Source organism: Agelaius tricolor, unplaced genomic scaffold (assembly GCF_023055355.1).
Source record: "Agelaius tricolor isolate 1412-34295 unplaced genomic scaffold, bAgeTri1.0.p SCAF_29, whole genome shotgun sequence".
Taxonomy (NCBI): domain Eukaryota; kingdom Metazoa; phylum Chordata; class Aves; order Passeriformes; family Icteridae; genus Agelaius; species Agelaius tricolor.
Window position 1 is genome coordinate 1,518,838 of NW_027269289.1, and position 16,419 is coordinate 1,535,256.

The following is a 16,419-nucleotide window of genomic DNA, read 5'->3' on the forward strand; positions in this document are numbered from 1 at the left end:
CTCCCCTGTGGTTGAGTGCAGAGCAGTTCGTGGCACATTTGGGCTGTGGGGTGAGGAGGGAGTTGTGTTTAATGCCTGCAAGGTCCATACAGTCATTTGTAGCTGTACATACACCCCCTCACTGCTGTGCTACATGGAGGATGGTGGAATTTCAGCTCCCTGAGCTCTGCTCTGGCTCTGAAGGTTTTGTTTGCGGCTCCAAGCTCTCATGTCACGACTGTAATTTTCTGAAGTGCAGAAAAGCAGCCCCCCATGCTGTGCCCACCCTCCTCTCACCCCTGACCCACTGCTCCATGGTGGAATTTTGCTGAAGAGATGATGGATATGGAAGTGTTTAAATTACAGCATGGCAGGAGAGCAGGAATGTCACTCACATGTCGAGGGCTGTAAATCCTGGGTTGAGTTCAAGGTCTGTCAGGCTGCCATTCAGAAATGGGCTGGTTCTGGGAGGAAAATGGCTCTTAGGGTTTCAGGCACTCGGTTTGTGTTGGGTTGTCTTGCTGGGCTCTTACTCCTCTGTACCTGTACAAAACCACTCATCCCCAAAGCCTGAGCCTAGCGTTTATCTACTCTGGCAAAGTTGTTCCTCTGAGGGACACAGGAACCACTGGGGCTCATGGCTGGTGTCACCTTCTCCCCCAGAGAACCACACACACCTGAGGAGTGATTTCCCAAGCAGTGAGGACAGACAGGGTGTCCCTCAGACCCAGCCCTGTGTCCCCACGTGTGCTCTGGGGGCTCCTATCTGGAATCCAGCAGCACAAGGAAATATAACTTTCAGGGGAGAAAAGCTGCAGTGGTTTCCATTAAAATATATTTTTTTCCTAGTGACTGTAATTAATTGATAATAAACTGATAATTAATGCTGAGAGATTAATTTATGCTGTGGAATAAGACTAATAAGGGTTCACCACATAAATATAGCAAATTTTCTCCTCTGCCTTGTGCTCTGTCCATTTCTATTTTCCCTCTTATCTCGTGCTTGTTCCTCCCTCGTGTCCATGAGCTGTAATTCCAGGTGGAGTGCTGAAGTTTTAGTGTTTCATTCAGAAATAAAGTGCTTTTATGTTTCCTTAGTGCAAACTCCCTTTAAGTTTTAAAGATTTATAATTTCCTTCAAGTTACAATAACACACCAGAAGTCATGGAATCACTTTGGTAAACAAATGTAAGTGTAGATAAAGTGACCTCAGGCACCAGCTAAAAACACTTCCTGGGTGAACTCCCTGGGATGGATTTTATCCATCTTGCTTTCTGTTTTGACTAAATCTCTAAACCATTTTCTGCTGTGACTTGAAACAGGAAAGGGCTGAAGGGTCAGTCTGGAATAACATACAGAGCCCGAGCCCCAGACAGCTGTAAGAGTCACCCATGGCAGAGTTAACCTGCCCTGCTGGATGCTGCTGCTTTTCCAGCCATTTAATCTGTGGTGTTTTCTTACTGAGGGGTCAAACTGAAGTGACTTTCGCCTTATACTTTCATCTCATTTTCTGCGCTTGCTCTCCATGTGGGCTGCAAGGTTCAGGAGAGCATCCATGTGTTCTCTCTGAGGAAATAAGCATTTGAACCAGAAGAGAAAGGTCTATCCCTGTCTTAAAATAAATAAATCCTAAGTGCTGTAGAGCAAATGCAGTCAGACTGAGGGACAGGAAGGTTGTGTGTGCTGGAGCTCAGTGCAGCCAGGCCGGCTTGGAGAGGGATTGATGGACAGGGTGGCATCCTGCCTGCTGACATGGAGACAGATCCAGCTGGAAACAGCAGTTTTTCTTACATAGCAAGAAGATCTATAAATCTTTAATACAAGATTCTAGTGTGTAAGTTTTGTGAATGGATGGTACCACAAATCCTGGCAGCAGCTGGACCTCACTTGCAGGCTGGGTGCCTCTGGGTGTTGCTCAGGGCAGAGCAGGAAGAGTTTTCTGCCAGATGCTGAGTGGAAACAGTTAAACCCACATACAAATATTCCACTATGGAACTGACCCAGACTTAGGGGAGCCCCAGTTAGAAAAGAGCATGATTCTTGTACTGATAATTGAAGAGTTTAAGGGATGATGGAGCAAAGTGGGCTTTGACTGGGGGAATGAAACTGCAGGGAAAGGTTTAAAATTGCTTCCTCTCAGATTTGCAGTGGATAATGTCTGTCTGTTGGTAATGAAGCCATCACTGAGCTGCAGCAATCAGGATGGGAAGAATGGCAGTGGGAATGACACTGCTGCTCAAGTGCCACAGGATTGAGCTGAGCTTTAGGGAGTAGGAAACTGCTCCAGGCTGTGGCTGCTCATTGTCCTCCGCAGGCCATTTGTTCAGCAGAGCTAAAAATATTCCTTGTGGAGCTGGGCTCTGGGACCCTGTCCCTCCCCATCTCCTCCTGTGCCAAGTGAAGCCTGGGAGTGTCTCTGATCTGTGATCTTGCAGTGCTGGTGCCACTGACGGAGGGTTCAGATCTCTGGCTCACTGGAAATTAAATCAGTTCAGTAGTCTCCAATCATTTCTTTAGCATGACATTTCTCCTTGCTTTGATAATCAGAAAAAGATCAGCAGCTCTGTGCAGAGGCTGAAATCTCACCAGGCATCTCATCCTACCCAGCAGAGTGAGGGAGAACAGATCAGGATGGGAAAAGAGTAGGGATGAGACCAGATTTTCCATTCTGAGAGAAATTCCAGATTCTTCATGATGCTTTTCATTGTGAATGTTTCTGTAAAAAGCAGTATCAAAAAATACTTCGATTTTTTTTTCAAGAGGAACTTGTTTTTAAGTTGGTGGTCAATTTTTCCTTTTAAAGATCCTGAAACTATTTAATGGCATTATTGAAATCTTCACTTGATATTTGAATTTGATTTTTTTATTTTAAAGAATTTTGTCACAGCCAGGTTTGTAGTTGAAGGTCTGAATCTGGGAAATCACTTTGTGCTTAACTTCACCTCTTATGTCCCACTGAAGTGAATGGGATTTAAGCCTGTGCTTCTGTAAATCAGGACAATTAATAATTATGGAAATGAAAAGTAATTATTGAATTAGAAAATGAGAGGCTGATCAAAAATTTATTTGTGCAGCAGTTTATGGAAATCATTAAAAACACAAAGAAGTCATTTTTGCCATATTGATGTTGAGTGCCTGAAACCCCAGAAATTATGAGCTTTGATATAAAATACAGTTAACAACACAAGACCAACTTGACAGGCACTTACTTGTGTGTCTGATATTTTATTAGCTCTAAATTTAAAAAGAATCCTTTTGCTAAACCTTTCTGGTGCTTGAGAATTTGCAGGAAAGGGGAGCAAGGTATACAGTTTTTATATTGGTAAGTGATATTATATGGTTTCCAGTTATATTGGAAACCTTTGTGGTACTTTGGATCTGGGATGAGGCTGCTGCTGTTGCTGCTGCTTTGGCTGTGGCTCTCTGGGAGTCTGGCTGGGAGAATCCAGACTGTGCTTTCCTGTGCTGGAGATCTAAGGGGAAGCATTAAATACTGTCCAGTTCCTTCCTCGATTGCTGCAGTGATTCCTTCCTGTAAAGTTAATTGCATCCCATGTAAATGTGGCTTAAAAATTCATCACTCAGGCTCCAAATCTGCAAAAAAATTGGCTTAATACAATTTGAAGTGCAGCCTAAAGCATGGGAGCTTTTTGAAATAAGTTATGCCAGGCTTAAAGTTGTAGAATATTGGTAAATACTCCCCTTTAGGGTGTTGGAATAACATTCTGCTGGGTGGAAATGTGTGTTACTGCTCCTGAGGTGCTGCTCTGTGCCAGCACAGCCTGCGCACGGCCACTCTGAGTGAGACAGGAATGGGCAGCCCCGTTCCCAGAAGGTGGAGGGGCAGCTGCTGAGCTCTTCTGAGAGAACTGACAGGTCCTGAGGAACAGCTGGAGCTGTGCCAGGGGAGGTTTAAGTTGGATTTAGAGAAAGATTTTTCCCCCAGAGGGTGCTGGCACTGCCCAGGCTCCCCAGGGAATGGGCACAGCCCCAAGGCTGCCAGAGCTCCAGGAGCCTTTGGACAGCGCTGCCAGGGATGCCCAGGGTGGGATTGTTGGGGGATCTGGGCAGGGACAGCAGTGGAATGATGATCCTGTGGGTCCAACTCAGGATATTCTATGATTCCATGAAGTAAACTATGATCCTTTTGCACAAGAGCCTGATGTCCACAATCCTAGGCTGAGTGACCTGGGAATGGTGATGAGGTTCTGGCCTCCAGGCACCTACAGCATCCTTCTCCTGGAGCCTGGGCTGCTGGCAGGGACAGCTCAGGGATAGCTCAGGGATGAGAGTGCTCAGGGAAAGCTCAGGGATGGCTCAGGGGTGGGAGAGCTCAGGAAGAGCTCAGGGAGAGCTCAGGGATGGCTCAGGGAGAGCTCAGGGATGGCTCAGGTATGGGAGAGCTCAGGGAGAGCTCTGCTGGTTGCTTAGCAGCTGCGAGCTGCAGTTTGGAGGTGCAGGAGCTGAGGATCCCGGTTCCCTGCCCGCGCTCCGGCTCTGCTGCCTGCCCTTGCTCCAGGAGCCTCCCAGAGACACTGCTGCTGGTGTGGGGTAAGCTGTCCCTGCTCATCCATCACCTTTTCCTGCTGCTGTCAGCCCTGTGACCGGGATGGTGTGGGATCCCGCACACCCTGGCACAGCAGGGGCTAACCCAGCTCTGCCTCCTGGCTGCTTTTAACTCTTACTGTCCTCATTCATGGCAACCAGGCTGCAAAGCTCCAGGCCAGCCTTTAAAATGAAATAGAATGGAATTAATGACAGGTTCAGAAACGTTTGACAGATCATTTTGTTGTTTGGGTGGTCACAGAGGAATGAAATGCCCGCTTTGGTGGCAGAGGCAGATCCAGGATCACAGGGATTTCTCGGGCTGCTGTTCCCTACATTGGTGACTGAACCTTGAAGGTCACACTGGCAGCTCAGTGAGAGAGCAAGAATCTCTTAATTGTAAAAGATGGAGAAATGGGGAAGGCTGACAGCTCCCTGAACAGAATTGGCCTTGCACTCCTGGTTTTATTTTTCTCCTATAGACAGAAGTGAAATGACATAATGTGGAAATCCCAAATCATTTATCCTGTGTAGGTGCCTCTTTGTAGGATTGTGAAATACGGTGATTTCTCATGAACTGAAAGCAGAGTCTATGGACACAGTCACAGTGTGGAGTTGTCTTAAATCATTGGGACAGAATGTAGCTGGATTGGAGGGTCTATATCTGCAATTGCCTCGCAGGCTTTGGATATTAATGTAAAACTGATGCCTAGAACTTTGCTGATAAAGAAGTCAGCATAGAGGAATTATGCCTGGGAATTCAGAGTAGGCCATGCCTTTTGTATCCCAGGGGAGAGGGCACCTGGCAGAGCCCTGCCAGCCAGCCACAGCAGGTCAGCATTTACAGATCTGTCCCCTCTTGTGTCCCCCTTACCCCACGCATCCCCTGTTTTCTGCTCCACTTTCAGGCATCCCTGTGTCACTTCCAGTCCCTGGCACTGCCTCTGTGTGCCCGTGTAACCCAGAGCAATCCCATCCCTTGATTCCTTCCACATTCCTGGCAGTGTCCAAGGCCAGCCTGGAGAGGGCTTGGAGCAAACTGGGACAGGGGAAGGTGTCTGTGCCCATGGCAGGGGTGGGACTGGATGGGCTTTAAGTTCCCTTCTATCCCAAACCACTCTGGAATTCTGTGATTAATGACTCTTCATAAAGTGCTTTGACCTGTAAACTGCTGCATTATTACAACATTTTTTATTGACCATAATAGGCCATGGAGCATTTAAAAGTCATCATTAGATATTAAAAGCTTCACAAAGCAAACTGCTCTGTGCTGCCACAGTCCCTTCCTTGTCCCCTGGAGCAGTCTGTATCTTGTCTATATTTTAATTGGGGAAATGATATGCACTCAGGAATAAATCTGCAGCTAGAATTGTTCATCATGGATTGTTTTCTTAATTCAGCTGAAAGTTTGCCTGGGGCACCTGGCAGAAATTTTGCAAGCTTCAATCCTGCCTTCAGATCTCTGGGTTTATATGATTCTATCTGCTTGGAATCTAATTTCATGCTGTTTATACAATCACTTGGTGATTTACATTTGTGCAAGGACACCTTGTGTAGGAAAATGCCACAAAATCCTTGTAAGACAGGTGGAAGTTAAAGCTCTGGATGTGTCTCATGCTGCTGGGCCAGATCCAAACCCATGGTTAAATAATTAAAACAGGACCACTAACGGCTGGTTTGAGCATGAATGGCTGCTGCAAATTAAAGCATGAAAATGTTACCTGCAAATTAAAACATTGAAAATTTTACCTGCAAATTAAAACATGAAAATGTTACCTGCAAATTAAACCATGAAAATATTGCTAGGGCACTTTGATCGCTTTCAGATGTTTCAAGGAGAAAGTGCTGTTTGTGCTCAGATTTGCCTCTCCTGCCCCTCTGTGCTGAGGAGCTGCTGACAGTGTGGCTGTGTTTGTGTGTGCAGGGTAGGAGCTGGATTGTGAAGAGGAGCTATGAGGATTTCCGGGTGCTGGACAAACACCTCCACCTGTGCATCTACGACCGCCGCTTCTCGCAGCTGGCAGAGCTGCCCCGCTCCGATGCCCTGAAGGACAGCCCCGAGGTAAGGGACCCCTCTGGGCACCCAGGGCACCACCCAGCCATGGGATTTCTGCAAGGAGTGACCTCTGGGGGAGGTTTGTTGGATATCAGGGACAATTCCATCGTGGAAGGGGCTGTCAAGCATTGGAGGGAGCTGCCCGGGGCAGTGGTGGAGTCAATGTCCCTTGAGTGTTCAGAAGTGTCTGGATGTGGCACGTGGGGACATGGTTTAGTTGGTGGACTTAGAGGTCTTTTCCAGCCTCAGCAATTCCATGTATTTCTGGTACACAGAGTATTCTCAAAGAGTATTGTGTGTATATTCTAGTATTATATACTAGTATTATATTCTAGTACTATATTATAATACTAAAATATATAATTACTGTATTACTATTACTAGATTACTATAATGCTATTACTATATTACTATTACTAGATTACTATAATTACTAGTAATATATAATACTAGTAATATACTAGGAATCAGGATACTTACTTCTAGTAGAGAGTAGTTTTAATGCAGCCTGGGCTACATTTGAAAATTGGCTACCACGAATAAAGTCAATGTTTTCCACCCCTAATTTCAGTGATCTAAAGGGAAATGTCGTGCAAGTTCAGACAAATTAATTAAGCTCCTGAATCTGGAATGGTAATTGAGTGTCAAGAAAGCTACTGTCCTGTGTTCCCTTAGATGTGAATTTGGTTTTGTCTTTGGAGACTTCGTCAGTGATGTGGGTATTTTCTGGCTCAGCGTTAACAACTGAGCACTCCCAGGGAATCATGCTGTCTGAGGCTGCTGCACTGCAAGAAGAATCCCATTTGGAGTGCTAGGCTTCCATTTTAAACTGAGTATTCCTAAAGTGTTTTTTAAGAGCAGTTGCATTAGTGTGTTATTTAAATGGTCTTTAAAAAGCTCTTTTCCCTCAATGAGTGGTTTTTTTCCCTCAAAGAGATACTTCTCATTTCTTGGCTTGCTGTCTTCACCCAGAGTATGATGAGATGAAATTACCTCAGCTTCTCACTGTTGATAATTGAAAGATTTATTCATGTCCAGAAAAATCTCTTGGAAAGCAGCAGGTGAATCATGGCTGCATCATTTTGGAGGATGTGGACACTGAAATTAGTATCTCCTGGAATTTTATGGGGTGTTTGCCATGGAATTTAAGGAACTGATCATGCAGCCCCATCACTCAGCAGAGAGACTGATTTAACACTTGCTTTGGTTTCACACAGGGTATTTCTGAGGAGGATTTAAAGTTTAAATTCAGCAGAAGCAGCAATATTCAGGACAATGAATTCCTGGTTTACTTTTAACTATATTTTAGGCATTCCTATCTCTTGCATCCTTACTTGTATCAATTTAACTGGACTTTAGAGCAAGAGCCTGAAAATCTGCATTCTGTCTGCAAACACAGAGGATGTGAAGATGCTGAACAGCTCTGCTGCTCTGCAGCTGTGGGGTGTCTCATCATATATTTTTTATTTTTAATTGGCCACGTTGGAACAGATGTTTGAGGAGAACAATGTTTTAAACAGTCCTACAGATTCTGGGCTACAATGCTGCTTTATTCCACTGTCACTGGGAGACTCTGGAAAGACCTCAGTGGCTTCTCTGTAATAAAAACCAGTTTACTGTTACAGAAGGGACATGGCAAAGTGTATTTTTAAACCCCTCTTCTACTGCTTGAAATGTTACTCTTTGGCCAGAGGGTCACTCTGAGGTACTGCATTCTTTAGGCTCTGCAGGCGTGTGGAAGTGGCACTCAGGGGTTCTTCACTGGGTGACATTCAGGGGTGTTCACTGGGTGACATTCAGGGGTGTTCACTGGGTGGCACTCAGGGCCTGTTCACTGGGTTGTTCACTGGGGGACACTCAGGGGTTGTTCACTGAGGAGCACTTGGGGGGTGTTCACTGAGGGAGACTCAGGGGCTCTTCACTGGGGGACACTCAGGGATTGTTCACTGGGGGACACTCAGGGATTGTTCACTGGGGGACACTCAGGGGTGTTCACTGGTGGCACTCAGGGATTGTTCACTGGGGGACACTCAGGGATTGTTCACTGGGGGACACTCAGGGGTTGTTCACTGGGTGGCACTCAGGGGTGTTCACTGGGGGACACTCAGGGATTGTTCACTGGGGGACACTCAGGGATTGTTCACTGGGGGACACTCAGGGGTGTTCACTGGTGGCACTCAGGGATTGTTCACTGGGGGACACTCAGGGGTGTTCACTGGTGGCACTCAGGGATTGTTCACTGGGGGACACTCAGGGGTGTTCACTGGTGGCACTCAGGGCCTGTTCACTGGTGGCACTCAGGGATTGTTCACTGGGGGACACTCAGGGGCTCTTCACTGGGGGACACTCAGGGGTGTTCACTGGTGGCACTCAGGGCCTGTTCACTGGTGGCACTCAGGGATTGTTCACTGGGGGACACTCAGGGATTGTTCACTGGGGGACACTCGGGTGTTCACTGGTGGCACTCAGGGCCTGTTCACTGGTGGCACTCAGGGCCTGTTCACTGGGTTGTTCACTGGGGGACACTCAGGGGTGTTCACTGGGGGACACTCAGGGATTGTTCACTGGGGGACACTCAGAGGTGTTCACTGGTGGTTCTCAGGGGTTCTTCACTGGGTGGTTCTCAGGTGTGTTTGGTGGCCCTAAGACACAAGTTGTTTGTGTGTGTGTCCACAATGAGGGCAAAGCTTTAAATTTCAGGTATCTTGACAAGGGAAGTTATGAAAATCTGCATGAATGTTACAAAATGATAATAATAATGTTATTACTTTCCCAGAGAGCTGCTTCTTTATCCTATCTTTTGGTGTAACAATTATAACCCTGTGTGTAGCTTGCTGTCCTTCAAACAACAGAAATGCATTTATTTGCAGAAGGGAACATATCTCTGTAACTCTTGCCTGTGGCAGTGGGTGATTTCTGGTCCTGCCTAAGCTTGCAGAAGGCTCTCCAAAGGCAGGTGCACTAACAGAACCACTGTGTGTGTGTTTGTGTCCCAGCTGGTCACCCAGATGCTGATGGCTTACCTGGCTCGGCTCTCCAACATCGCAGGCAACAAGATCAACTGTGGCCCTGCCCTCACATGGATGGAGGTACACCACAAACCTGGGGTATTCCTTGTTTCCTGACCTTGGAAACACAGCAGGCACACATCTGCTCTTTCCAGACCTGCTGGTGTCACTGAAATTCTATCCTGAAAGTTTTTTATTCCCCTATTACCAGCATGTAGAAGGTGTAGGACACACAGAATCAGAACCACTATTAAGAGTATAGAGTTTTTTCCCTTGTAACCTGGGTTTTGTCTCTCAGAAATGGATTGTCCTGCTGATATTCACAAACAGAGGAGGTGGCAGTCCCAGGGCTGCCCGGGAATGCCGGCTTCAGGGCTGGATCTCCCATGATGGGTTGCAGAAGGCTCACTTGTTTCAAAGCTCACTTATTCCTGCTCTCCTTTTTACTAAGGCAATGCTGCAACTGTGGCACATTTCTAAAACTCAGCTGTCTCTGTTCTGGTGTTTCCCTGCTCTCTTGGTTTTCTCAATAATTTTTCCCTGTGGCAGCTCCAAAGCCAGTAAATACTCCATGCTCCTGTTGGCTCCCCTGCAGACAGAGGCAGCCTTGTGCCTGCAGTGGCACAGTTTGTGTGTTGTGAACTGCAGCTGCAGCTCTGCTTTCAGGTTTCATGGTTTGTAGTCTTTAAACAATAGCCCTTAGTGGGGATGAGGGCAGGGGAGGCTGCAGGAGTGTCCAGCTGTCCCTGTTCAGACTGCCTGCAGACGTGTGGCTTTCCATCGCTGCACACCAGGAATGGAAACAGCTATTAATAGACTTGCAGCTCCTTTTTAAATGGATCTGATAAGGATTGAGTGTGTTTTCCTGCAATTTTCCCCACTGATATCCTTCTCACCCTGAAATCCTTTAGGATAAGAAAAATCTTGGAAAGCAGCAAAGGGAAGGAGGAATCTGTAGGGAGAAATAAGATGTAGCATTCAGAACAACACAGTAGGCCTGGAGATCACAGCAAACCCAGTGCAGAGTAACCTTTGTGACTCACTAAGAATCCTACACAATTTTACACAGAAATCTGGAGTTTTGGAAGTATGCTGATGATTGCAAGGGAGGGTGCATGTTTTCTTTAAAAAAATAAATAAAAGGGTAGGAGAAAATGGAAAGCAACACTAGTTTTTGGATTGACAGCATTTTCTCCTTGCCTCAGTACCTTGAGCATTAATTCCACCTCGTAGAGGATTTTTGTAGCACGTCTGTATTGCCATGGAAAACCACCATGCTTTGGTGTTAAAGGGAGCTGCAGGCCCTCACTGTGTGTTACTGTTTGTACACAAAGCTGCACCAAGCCAGTGTTTCTCTCCTCTGGACAGGCACACCCGACCTTCTGGGGCCCCCAGTGAGCTGTTCTGGCTGTGCTGTGCCCTCTCTCCTGGGGCCCAGGGCTGGGCTGTCTCTCTCAATCAGCTTGAAGCCTTTGCACCACTAGAATGCTTCCTCACTTGTCCTCAGCTGCCTCACAGTCCCCTGTGCTCTTTGTTTCAGATTGATAACAAGGGGAATCACCTGCTGGTCCATGAGGAATCATCCATTAATGTCCCTGCTATTGCTGCTGCCCATGTCATTAAGAGATACATTGCTCAAGCAGCAGATGAACTGTCCTTTGAGGTAAATAAAGCACTTGCTTTTCTTGTTGTCAGCTCCAAATCAGTGTAATCTGTTTGTCTGTGTGCCCATCAGGAATATGTCCAGACACTTCCACAATGTTTTGTGAGGGGAAACTTGGAAGATTGAGTTAAATATTCGATCTGCTACGAGTTGGATATGGGCAGATATTTTAAAGATTCAGTCATCTTTAAAATACAGCTTTACTTGGCATTAGTATCTTCTGATTAACCAGCTCCTGCCAGCTCCTCTGGGCTGTCCCTGAGTAGAGCCCACATGTTTTCTGTTCAGGATTGTCCCTGTGTGTGTGGACTCAAGTTTCATTTCTCCTTGCCCAGGTTGCATACACCCTCTGAGCAAGTCCCTGTCCATAACCATTTTTAAGAGCTTCTGCTCCCTTGAGAAGTAAAGAACCAGACTGGCAAAGGATTGCTGCTTGAAGGGCAGGTGATGAGCTAAAACTGGCCTGAAAATCCAGCACAGGAGCTGCTGTGGAGTAAATCCCTGAATCTCAGGATGATTTGACTTGAGAGGAACCCTAAAACCTGTCCCATTCCACCCCTTGCCATGGGCAGAGACACCTTCCAGTAGCCTAGGTTGCTCCACATCCCATCCAAGATCTCCAGATCAGACCCTGGAAGCTTTTGGTTGGTCTGTTTGACCCAAAAAGCAATGGTCTGTGCTCTGGTTGCCCTGTGCAACGCTGCTGTTTCTACAAAATGTGTGAAGGAAAACAGTGCCCTGAGGAGCTTTGTGATCACATCCTTGGTGTGCAGCACAGGAAGGAAAAATAACAGTGATAGTCTGGTGCTGCCAGGGCTTTGTCCTTGTTCAAATCAGGGCAAGGATTGGTATACCCCAAAGAACTGTGTGGTCAGAGGGATGTGTGGGCATGGCAGCTCTGAGCTGGACTCCGAGCAGCACAGGATTCAGTCTGTTTGTCAGCTTATGAGAGCACTGAAATTACACTCCCTGCTTGTAAATCTTGCTCTGTGCAGAAGGGAAACTGAGGCACATGTAGTTTCCAAGGGTGTGCAGTGAGACACCACAGCAGGACTGGCACAGAACAGGGTCAGGAGTTGGGGTTTATGATCCTGAGTCCTGTTCCCTAACCCAAAATATCTCTGTGTTTATTATTCTAAATTTCTAGTAGGCAGTTGCACAAGCAGCTGTCTGGGGTTTGCTCCCCAGTTCTGAGAAGCATCCTCAGTGTCTCTGCTCCTGTGGTGGGAGCAGTTTCCTTCATGGACATTTGCTTTGCTCTTGATTCACTATTCCCTGGAGGAACTAATTTCCCCACATCTCAGTCATCCCTGTCTGCAAACTAGGGATGTGTTGCCTTTTCTGTAAATCACTTTGAGATCCATCAGTGTAAAATATCTGGTGAAAGCTGGGCATTACTGGCATGAATTTTTGCCCACCTACCTGGAGTACCTGCAGTATTTATTTAGTTTCTTCCCTTTCTCATTTTCTGTAATAGAGGCCACACAGAGCTTGATTCAAACCAAGCCAGATTTAGTATTGATGATACTGATTTCCTTTTGAACTACTGCAGTACTACATTTTTATGGGAATGAGCAAAGCCTCAGAAAGCCTGTCTGGTGTCCTTGGCCATTTTCCATCCTGTTGCTGTAGCACCACTTCTCCTGTGTTCACTTCCTAACCCTGGGCAGCTCACCTGGGGCAGTTTGGGAGCTGCAAAGGCAGCTCTTCACTCTGCTGTGAGAGGGAGCCAGGAGACACATGCCAGTGCCTACAGACTCGTGGCTAGGGCAGTAAAAATCAGCTCAGCTACTGGAGCAGATTTTCCCAAGTGCTCGACACCATCACTGCAGTTTAACCAGAAGCCTCTGTAGCCCTTCCCAGGAGACAGCTGCTCTTCAGGCCCTTTCCTTAGGAGCAGCTGTATCCTGTGTGCTGGGCAGTGCTGGAACTCTTCCACCCCACAGCTCTGCTCTGCAAAGGCAGATGTGCAGCTGCTCCAGAGCTGTGCAGGTTTTTGCAGTGCTGAGACTGTGGTTATTGGAGCTGTGCTCTCCTCCTGGCTGTGACTGATGCTGTCAACCTTTTGCAGGTGGGGGACATCGTGTCTGTCATCGACATGCCACCAAAGGAGCTGACCTCGTGGTGGAGAGGAAAACATGGGTTCCAGGTAGGCACCAGCCCAGCCATGGCAGTGGGGTTGGAACAAAAGCAGGAACCTCAGCAGGAGCCTCAGAGCTGTGTTCCTGGAGCTGCTGTACCTGGTCAGGGCGGCTCAGGGGACAAGCAGGGTGTCCCTGCCTTGGTGTCAGGGGGCTCCCCTTCTCTCTGGGCTGGGGCTGGAGCACACACAGGGTGTCCACTGGAAGTTTCCTTCCTCCCTCACCACAGGAAGGAGGGCTGGCCATGGCCTGTGATGGACAGCTGGCCTGATGGCAGTGGAAGCTTGTGCTGCACCCCCTCCAAGGCAGCTGACACTGTTACTCACATCATCCCCTTCCTTCCAGTAGCTGAAACCAGCTCAGGCAGAACAGAGAGGATTTGGAGAATTCCAGCTGAGGAAACAGTGCTGCTGACTTAGACAAGCCACCCATCCGTGCCTGTGTTCACTGTGTGCTGTCAGTGGTGCTGGTCCCTGTAAACATCACAGCACAGAGATGGAGACTGAATTTTCAAAAGGTCCTAAGAATGCCTGGGGATTAGGTACCAAACCTTGTGTGTTGAAATGGCACTGTCCTTCCAAGGAGCTTTTAGTCCTTTGGATTTTGCCGCTAGGAAATGTAAAAGCTTTAAAAGTCTCTTTTAACCAAGCAAACCCCAGAGCCATTGGGGATGGGGGCTGACTTGTGCTGTCTCACATTTCAGCTGCTTCCAGCCACAGGGATTTCCATCTGCAGCTGCTGTCTGTGAGTGGGTGGGATGAGGAGTTTGCTCTGCAGAGGCTCAGGATTGGCCAGACACTTCTGTAATTTAGCATGGAAAGTCTTCTCAAGGCTCCTCAGGTTTTCCCTGACAGCCCTTTCTGTGCCAGGCCAGGCTGTGGCCCTGCCGTTGTCAATGCCCAGCAGTTGGATCTCCCAGTCCCAGCTGGATGAAGTGTAGTACACCACTGGATGTGGATGGTGTGCTTACACCATCCTAGTGCTGTCTGCTCAGCCAGGGCATTGAGACACAGCTTGTGTTGGTTTTGTGTCAGGTGTGGGAGTTCAGGTGACATCTCCTTTGTAAAGTCAGAGCAGCATGGACAGAGTACCTGCTCTGAAGTTTCATTTGTTTCTAGAGTCAACACACTGGTACTTCTTGAACAAACTGCTGCTTCTGAACTGTGCTGTGCCTTTGCTGGACTTGTGTTCTAATCTTAGAAGCCTCAAAGCTGAATATGCTGTGCTGTCAGAGAATGGCTTGGGGTGGAAGGGACCTCAAACAGTTCCAACCCCCAATCAATTAAATGCTGTAATACTGCTTGGAATGATCAGCCTATGCCATGATTAACTTCCAAGTGAATCAATGAAGCAAAACAAATCTACTCTGTGGTCTGTGCCTGAGTGTGGGCACTTTGCACAGGGCTTGGAAGCCCTGTATGGGATGTAGATCCCATCCATTATTGAGGCTGGCTGACACTGGGGCCAAGTCTGGAGAACAGCACTGCTGATGGAAGGCAGCCCTTGTGCAGTTTGTCACAGCTTTGTGCCTCTCTGATCACAGCGATCCCGTTGTGTTTTCCCAGCATAAAAACATGGTGATGAGCAAACTGCCAGAAAAGGGGGTTTTCTGTGTCCCTGCACAGTCAGGCTCCTGACACAACACATATGAGCAGCTGCAGAAATTCAGCACTGTATTCTGGCTTAACAGAAAATTAGGGGTGGAATAATCTTGTGTCCTTTATGGCAGGCAGGAGTGGTCACAGTGTGAGCAGGTGACAGCCAAACACACCATGGAGATGCAGCTCTGTGTTCCTACAGCTCCAGGAGCTGGGTTTGCTCAAAGTCTTAACTTGTGTGTCGAGTTTAAGGCTCATGAGCTCTAAATGTACTGAAAATGTACATTTGCTGATGGAATGAAGTCTTTGGATGATACAAGCAGTAAGAATTCAGAGAAAGGGAATTTATCTCTGGTGTTGCTACACCAGACCTAGAGATGAGTTACAGGCAGAAGTGTCCTTGATGGATGCTCAAAAAGAGTGTGTAGGTGAAGAATGTTGTTACAGCAAGAGGTGTAGGCACAGATGTAGCTGTGCAGCCTCTAAAGCATTTGTTAGAGGCAAATAGTTCTGTTCTGTTTAGGAACATTGCAGTGATAGCAATCTGTTGATCCAGTCATTTGAATTAATAAATCAACAGAGCCCCTCTTGCCAGATAGTTGTGATTCTGAGAGCAGATAAAAGGAGGAGGTCCTGCCACCAAATGTTTGGACAGCTTGTCCTGTTATTTCTTGGGTTTTTGCTTTATGTTAGGGAGGAGCAGGGTTTTATCAACCAACCACAGCTTCCATTAGAAATCATGTCTTGATAGGAGGAAAGCAAGAACAGGGGAAAAAATTTCTCATTTTGCTGAAAGGGGAAAAAAATACTTCTTGACTTAAAGGAACTCCCCTGGCTTTGTGCATTTGAAGCAGTTGGGAGTGAAGTGCCTTCACTCCTGCCTGTCCTGCATCCCTTGGGATAATGGGAGGGCTGTGGTGAGGAACTGGAGGCAGCTCTGCAGATGGGAAGCAAAAACTGTCTCTGACAGGCTGCAAGCACCTGCAGCTTGAATTCAGCATGGAAGTCAGAGTGTTCCTGCCAGCCAGAGCTGTCCTTCAGGGATGACTCACTGGGTTTGTATCCATCACACTTCCCTGGCACAGTGCCTGTGCTCTCTGCATACCTGAGCTCACGACTGCATTGCAACACACCTAATCCTGTGTGAACAAAACAACCCACGAGGCTTCTTAGCATTTGCTCTGCTTGAAGTGAAATGATTTTTAAGACATATTTCTTCAAGCTTTTTTCTCTTCCAATGCCCTCAGTGTGAGTCAGTGCTTTCTCTGTAAGATTGTTACCTAAATTACAGCCACCTCCACATTAACAGCCTTCAGCCCTCTTTGTTCTGCTCTGCTTTTGCTTCATGCTTTGTCTTTTCAATCAGCTCTGTGTCAGGGAGCTGAGTCATTGGGGACAGGCCCTTCTTTGATGCATAACTGCCCTTGGT

At 47.2% G+C, this 16,419-nt stretch overlaps 1 protein-coding gene across 5 annotated transcripts in view; it reads left to right on the top strand.

Moving 5' to 3' along the window:
• ARHGAP32 (Rho GTPase activating protein 32) overlaps positions 1–16,419 on the top strand; it is a 238,606-nt gene that overhangs the window by 153,352 nt on the left and 68,835 nt on the right. For all 5 annotated transcript variants that reach the window (XM_071449843.1, XM_071449846.1, XM_071449840.1 and 2 more), the window contains 4 exons: positions 6,449–6,586; positions 9,577–9,669; positions 11,129–11,251; positions 13,323–13,400. In XM_071449843.1, the coding sequence (XP_071305944.1) occupies positions 6,449–6,586; positions 9,577–9,669; positions 11,129–11,251; positions 13,323–13,400 (432 nt within the window). The remainder of the gene's footprint in view (positions 1–6,448; positions 6,587–9,576; positions 9,670–11,128; positions 11,252–13,322; positions 13,401–16,419) is intronic.